This window comes from Chelmon rostratus, chromosome 8, assembly GCF_017976325.1.
Source record: "Chelmon rostratus isolate fCheRos1 chromosome 8, fCheRos1.pri, whole genome shotgun sequence".
Taxonomy (NCBI): domain Eukaryota; kingdom Metazoa; phylum Chordata; class Actinopteri; order Chaetodontiformes; family Chaetodontidae; genus Chelmon; species Chelmon rostratus.
Window position 1 is genome coordinate 3756121 of NC_055665.1, and position 7557 is coordinate 3763677.

At 41.1% G+C, this 7557-nt stretch overlaps 1 protein-coding gene across 1 annotated transcript; it reads left to right on the forward strand.

Moving 5' to 3' along the window:
- Window positions 1-2041: 2041 nt before the first annotated feature.
- On the forward strand, window positions 2042-5179 carry si:ch211-215k15.4 (fucolectin-4). Its single transcript, XM_041942381.1, has 5 exons — window positions 2042-2105; window positions 3734-4028; window positions 4242-4396; window positions 4515-4794; window positions 5029-5179. The coding sequence occupies exons 1-5, from the start codon at window positions 2042-2044 to the stop codon at window positions 5177-5179; spliced, it is 945 nt and encodes a 314-aa protein (XP_041798315.1).
- The last annotated feature ends 2378 nt before the right edge of the window (window positions 5180-7557 follow it).

Consider the following 7557-nt stretch of genomic DNA (forward strand, 5'->3'; position numbering starts at 1 on the left):
CAAGTTTTCGAATGATATTGCGCAGCCGCAAACTTGTTGAAATTTAAGTCTCGCGAGTCTCTATCGCAAAGGGACTATGGGAAATGTAGGCAGCAAAGGGTGGCGGTGCTTTTTGTGTTTTCATGTTACACGTTTTTGTCCTTAACGAGAATGATAAAAAGAAAACACGCCATATCTCTCCTTAAACCTAAAAAGGAGCCCTTCCCGTTTATTTATTTAGTTTTTGGTTATTTGTTTATGTTTTTTAGGCTTCTGTTTTGGTAGATTGTTGGCTTACATTTCTTTACCATCCTTAATTATTTCTATCGAATCTTTATTAGTTTGTTAAAAGACTCATTTGACATAGAAATGCGTCGTTTTCCAATAAAAAGTCTTCTATTGATGCCCACTCAAGACAGAGCAAAGCACCTGTATACAAATGATGATCACTTGTACATATGATCATGTCAGTCTGTAAATTATGAGTTACATAACACACTTAAGTCTATAGGCCCAGTCCACCTGTGTACAAAACAAACTGCATTCATAGTTCAGTGTTTCGGTGCTCTATATTGTATATACAATAAAGCAAACCTATGCATAATCTTCAGCCAATACATTAAGGTCAGTCAGTCTTCATGTGATTATATTTATCTAAAACTCATGTCAATTATCATCAGTGTGCACAGAAAACAAACACATTTTCAGTGTTTCTCTACTTTTATTTTCGGTGACCATGGACCTACTCACTCTTTATCATGTGGTTTTATCGTTTGATGTCCTTTTTCAGCAATGACATGAAAATCCTGAGAATGAGCACAGACATTATCTAATCTAATGTAGACGTTGTACCTTATATGATCCACCCGGAAGCATATCAGCAATATTAACATACTCTTATTTGACTGTTTTATTATTGCTATCACCAGGACCAGGACTCCTAACCCTGCAGACAGCATGTACACGTGACAAATTTCTCAAAACAAATTTTAGCCTATAAAAGGATAACACATAACAAAAGTGCATGTTTACATTGTTGCAATGTTCATTAAACCAATGTCATAATACAACCTGAAAGGATAGCTCTCCTCTGATTTACCTAACATGTAGAGGAATATGTGTGGAGCATGTGTTTGGTGGAGTTTGTTCAGATGTGACCGGATTGAACTTCTGCACGACTCTCTCGTCTGTCAGCTGATACCAGACTTCCTGGCAGGAGAAAGTTTGTGCTACTGTCCATCCAAGGCCAGGAGGTGGAGCAGGTTTACACCATCTGCTCGTCTCTGAAGTGGACAACGCCATCACCGCCGTCACCATCTTCAACGTCCATTGTCCCTGATACAGTCTGGGCATCACAGCTCAAGAAAAAAAGCAAGAGAAAAACCTGAATCACTGCTTTTTTTGAAGCCTTTTAACATCTTGGTGCCAGAATAACATTTACTGTTTGCATTCTGCATCAATAAGGGTTTTAGCTAAGCTCCAGTTTATTAAATACACTTTCTCAGTGGGCTGCTTGGTGTTATTTTTTGTGTCTTGTCACCTGTGTTGTCCTGTGCCCTGTTTTATGGCTGTATGTCTTTATCTTTTCATGAGCACACTACAATGACTTCTTAGGAGCTGATGTGGCAATAAAGCAGTGGCTTTTCACAGAAGTGGCATCAAAGAAAAAATCAAAGAAGAAATATCATAAAATGTTGCTGATCCTTGACCGTGCTTGACAGCTGAAATGACAAAGACAAAGTCACGTGTGGAAAATTATCAGCAAATAACAGCATGTGCAATGATAAGATGTGCACATAAATATCCGTGTGTGGTCCAAGTCAAATCATACTCACCAACGCAGCATAAACTCTTCATCCTCTTCTGAGTTTGCTTTGCAAGTAAAGGTAAGTGGATGTTATTTCAGCTTGGTCTGTTGACTGTACACTGATCAGTTTTATTTGCCACCAGTCATTCATCTTATAACAGTCATTTATTTACATTTCACACTGTAATAGTGTTGACAACATTAATTTCTTCAGTTTGATTCTCTTATCGACTCTGTTCTGCCTCAATCAGAACAATGAAACACAATACTCTCCTGCTGCTGCTGCTCCTTCTGGGAACATGCTCGGCTTACATCTATCGTAAGTATGATCTGCTCTTGTGTGTGATTTATTTATTTATTTGTTTGTTTTGTTATAAACCTTTGAGTCCCTCTCCACTCGAGAATGTGTGTTTTTTTTATTGTGCTTCACTTGGATGTTTGAGCTTGATGTATGTGCAGAGTTTGACACTAAAAGGCTGTTTTCACCTTCATCTGCTGAAGGTGGAAAGCTTCTCTGTGCTTCACCTTAAATGTCAGTTTAAAGTGAGGACGTAGGAACACGATTTGTGACATCACAACTACCTTGCAGCCAATCATGATCCACTATGTTACACAAGTGTGATGTGGAAACTTGAAGCCGGCTTAAACTAAAAGCAGCTATAATTTGTATTTTTATAACAGTGTATCAAGTGACAGTGTATAGTGAGTTTCAGCTCATTATTTATTTGGACACAACCTTAATGTTTTGGCCCACTCTCGCGGCTTTCGTAGCAGGCAGCTGTTTCAGAAAAAAAAGCTCTGAAAATATACTGTACACTATTTGCTCAGCACCAAACAGCAGACAGACGCAGCTGGAGACTAACCAGCAGTGGTGTGCAGGGGGGGGGCACCGCCCCCCCTTGTGGCCCATTTTTTGAAAAACGCGCTCTAAAGTGCCCTCTTGGACTCCAAAACACGTGCTAAAGTGCCCTCTTGGGAGCCAAAACACGCTCTAAAGTGCCCTCTTGGACTCCAAAACGCGTGCTAAAGTGCCCCCTGGGAGCCAAAACACGCTCTAAAGTGCCCTCTTGGATGCCAAAGCGCATGCTAAAGTGCCCCCTCGGAGCCAAAACACGCGCTAAAGTGCCCTGTGGGAGCCGAAACGCGTGCTAAAGTGCCCTCTTCAGTGGCAAGGATGCGCTATATGTGCCCTTTTTTTCCTTTTCGCCCCTGCCCTTTAAAAAGTCTGTGCACGCCACTGCTAACCGGTGACAGTGTCTGTGCTGGAAGAAATATCCAAGGGGGGCACGAGACTGTAGCAGGGGGGCACAGCATTACTGGCAAGTAGTTAAGGTAGTAGTGCATAGTGAAAGTGAAAACATAAACTCCCCTGGAGAAAACTAAAAGAAAAAAAACCCTCTAAAATAGTGCATTCTCATCGCTTTCCTATCAATCTGAGGAAAAACCCACAGAAACCAAACAGCAACATATCAGCTACAATCGATCAAAAAGGTTTTCCTGTTAAAAGACAAATGAAGTGAGCAGCACAGCCCCCTGTGGCCCCTTTATGGAGCTGAAGCTGGCCGGTGAACACAGTGGAGCATTAAGCAGATGAAGAGTTGGTGGAGACCAAAACAGAGCTAAAAGAGAGAATACTGGACTGACATCGTGGTGGAAATCGTCTGCAAACACTCAGCACACAGAAAATAAACACATACACACACACGGGCGACATGCTAGTTTACTTTCACAGCATTCATCACATGGTCCATGGTCGGACACACAAAACTCTTCATGGATGATGATGCTGTTCTGTGGCTGCAGGATGTATAAATGTTTGCTAACAAATTTCCGACAACATAAAAGGTGATGATATGCCAAAAAAAAAAAAATCTGTTACTGCAGATTTAGTAACTTCTATTTTTGCATTTTACATTTGAATGCGTATTTGATCTGTCTCATTCGTAGAAAATGTGGCCTTGCGTGGCAAAGCAACTCAATCACACCGCTACTACGGAGATTTGGGTGCTTTTGGGGCTGCCTACAATGCTATTGATGGAAACCATGAATCTACATTCAGTGCTGGATCATGCACCCACACCATTGAACAGACCAATCCCTGGTGGAGAGTGGACCTGCTGGAGTCCTACATCGTCACCTCCATCATCGTCACCAACAGAGGAGACTGCTGTGCAGACAGGATCAACGGGGCAAAGATTCACATCGGCAACTCTTTACAAGAAAACGGTGTTGCAAACCCAGTGTAAGTGAACAGAATGCTTGTTTAGAAGATATAATGTGTCTCATCTGTTGATCTATTAGCTTGTCAATGATTTTTAGTTACAGAATGACTTGAGTTTTTAATTTGATGACGATTGTTAGTTTGTCATCGGAGTGGCCACTTGTTGGTATTATTTCTTACCTTATATGACTACACGCCTGTTAAGATGCACTGTTTCCTCTCTGTCTCTTTTAGGGTGAGTGTAATTCCTCACATCTCAGCAGGCAGGTCTTTAAAAATAACTTTCACCAGACCTGTGGAGGGACGTTACGTGACTGTGGCTCTGTCAGGTTCAAGAAAGATCCTGACACTCTGCGAAGTGGAAGTCTATGGGTACCGTGCCCCCACTGGTGAGAATTTCCACTCATTTTCTGCAGTCACACGAGAGGTTAAATTGCATTCATTTAAATGAAGAAAATAGGCAAAAACGCATGTATTGGTACATTTGCTACTGTGTGCTTTATGCAGGAGAGAATCTGGCAATCCAAGGAAAGGCCACACAGTCGTCGCTGCATTCTACCGGTGTTGCATATAATGCCATCGATGGGAATCGTGCCAGCATCTGGAACCAGGCTTCTTGTATGCACACAGCCAAAGACTTCAACCCCTGGTGGAGGCTGGACCTGGGCAAGACCCATAGGGTGTTTTCTGTTAACGTAACCAGCTACACAGAGGCCTACTTACGACTTGATGGAGCTGAGATCCGAATTGGAGATTCTCTTGACAACAATGGCAACAACAATCCCAGGTAGTTTACAGTTTAATTAAAACAATGACATAGTATAAATCAAAGATTGTGTAATGTATGACAGTCATTTGGTTGGTTAATTTTTGTTGAATTAAAAAAAATACACTGGCTATATTTGGCATAACTAAGCAGTAATTTATCGAAATCTTTAAAACTCATAATGAAAATGAGACATCTTTCTTAGAGAATCAAGACCATTCGATGACTTAACAAAGTCATTTCTTCTTCTGCCAGGTGTGCTGAGATCTCAGGCCTCACCGGAGGCTTCACAGGAACGTTCCAGTGTCATGGGATGGACGGTCGCTACGTTAACATAGTCATTCCTGGAAAAACCGAGTACCTGATCCTATGCGAGGTGGAGGTTTACGGCTCCAGACTGGATTAGGCCGGACTGGATTTTGCACAGACTTGTTCGAAGGGCAAGTCAAGTGTAGCTCTTTGGAATCGTTGTTTTTGGACACTTAATGTATTTTGTACACACTTGCGTGCGCGCACACGCACACATGCACAGAAAAGACAGCTGATCAATCTGCACTTACTAGATTGCATCATTCGGTGCTGCAGTGATACCATTTAAAGCTGCATTAATACGTTTTTTACCACTAGGGGGCAGAAGAACTCCAAAAAGAGCTGACATTTGTGTCCACCTGATGAATGCAATTATTCACTCTCCTCTCAGTTTTGGTTTGCTGTCCACAATTGGTGAGAAGAATATCTGTTTCCTCATCCAGGAGATGCTCCACTTTCATCACCAGCTAGCTGCTAACTTTGACAGTCTGCTGCTGAGAGCTGGACAGGTAATGTAAAGTGGGCTTATCGCTGGAAACAGCGTTGCCTGGGTTGGTCAGAGTAGAGACAAAAGTTTTCGTATTTGTTCCGAACGACTACGCCTGAATGCAGGGTCATCACAGGGAGCAGGAAAACGTGATGTTGTTTAAATATGTCTTTCCTGGATGGCTTTCTGAGTGCTGCACTTGGCTGATCATATAAAAATTGACAAAGAACTGCTTTTCTTCCTGTGCCTCAGGAGTTCTGATGGCAGCAAAGATTAATTATCCAGGAGACGCGTACGGGTCTATTTTAGATTTACGGAAATTTACAGTGGTGGAAAATACCTGAGGAACCAGCAGCTCAGAGTGTGAGTGGTGCAATTGTGTATAATTCACACACACACACACACACACAACATTTTGTTCTTTTTTGTTTGCTGAGTTGAGGTTTTTTTTTTTTTAAACTGAACTTTTCTCTGAACTGTCCCTACCTGCAGATGAATATTACATAATCTTTGCTGAAATAAACTGGACATTACAAAACTTTCTTTTGGAGCAGTTTGTAACATGTAGCATCTCCTCATCTTACTGTGTTTTTGTTGCTACTAATATTTCTGTCATTTTAAATCAGAGGACACTGTCCTGACCACAGTGGTCGTCCCCATCACATAAACCTCTGGATCAATGGAGCTTATGAAGATATGTACGTCCTGCTAAAATCACACAACAGACAGTTTAACCACCACTCAATATATATTTAACCGAAGGTATCCATAGCAACAGTGCTTCCTACACGTACTTATTTGCTTTGCTTTGATTTTGAATCACAGCATAAACTTCAGTATTACCAAAAAAATCAATAACATGTAGTGCAACAAGCAGAAATCTGTGTCCACGTATGAGAGTGGTTGTATTGTAGGATTTTTAGCAAAAATGTATTGTTTGTTTGTATTTTACTTATTGTACTGTCATCAACAGTGAAACACAATTATAAAAAAAAGGTCTCTTCATTCATTGTTATTGTTCTGGATCAAAACCTTTTTTTTTTTTTACATTTAAGACTAAATCTTCCACAGCTGAATGATGTTTTTTTTTTTTTAGCTCGTTTTAGTACTTAAATGAGTTTATCTGAAGACGGTCTGAGTCTAAATTTAACATAAACTCTATGTTAAAGAGTTCACAAGCTTCACCATGTTTTACAGGTTTTCTTTGAACAGCTGAGCTCTGCCCTTCTTCATTGATCAGCTTCTTACGGTACAGGAAAGCAAAGTAGCCTACATAGGAAACTTTTGGTGGTCTCCATCTGTCATGTGACCCTCTCACTGCAGGCTTTAGCAGCCCCTCGACAGTCCCCTTTCATTTAACACTGGCGGTCATCTGTGCTCCTCCATTAATAAGTTATGTGAATGCCTCATTGACTAAAATGTTCAGGTTCGTTCAGATTCGAGTTGACTGCCACCCATGACTGTGACATCACATGTAGCATGATGGCAATCAAACACTCACCTGCTGTTCAGCATCTGACTAAAACCAGCATTTGTCTGCTTCACACGCAACCAGGCAGGTGCTAACATGTCAGTCTGCTTGGTAAGATGAGCATTTATGATGCTGCATCTGGCTTTTTCTGGGTTTTTTTTTTTGGTTCCCTAATGGCCAGAAATGGGTTAATCCAACCTTTAACAAGTAAGGACTCAAAAACTAGCGTGACGACAGGCTGCAGAAGCTGAGCTGTTAGCCGCTGAGCTGTTAGCTTGAACTCAACAACGTTAAAGCTCTTCAAACAAATTTGGGAAAAACTGTCTGGCCTGGCTTCCCCATTCAATACGATAAAACGTCAACAAGCTTCTGTGACTTGAAAATAAAGTGAGGAAACACATCACACAGGAAATGAACTACCTTCATCAAAATAACTGGGGGAATAAAAACTCTAATGTTTAACAACAGCTGTGTTTTTATGTTTCAACAAACATTTAAGACACAAAAAGCAACGATG

Coding starts and splice junctions, on each gene's coding strand:
- si:ch211-215k15.4 (XM_041942381.1), top strand. CDS start 2,042: ATGAAACACAATACTCTCCTGCTGCTGCTGCTCCTTCTGGGAACATGC. Junction 4,397..4,514: donor TGGGTACCGTGCCCCCACTG/GTGAGAATTTCC, acceptor TGCTTTATGCAG/GAGAGAATCTGGCAATCCAA. Junction 4,795..5,028: donor AATGGCAACAACAATCCCAG/GTAGTTTACAGT, acceptor TTCTTCTGCCAG/GTGTGCTGAGATCTCAGGCC.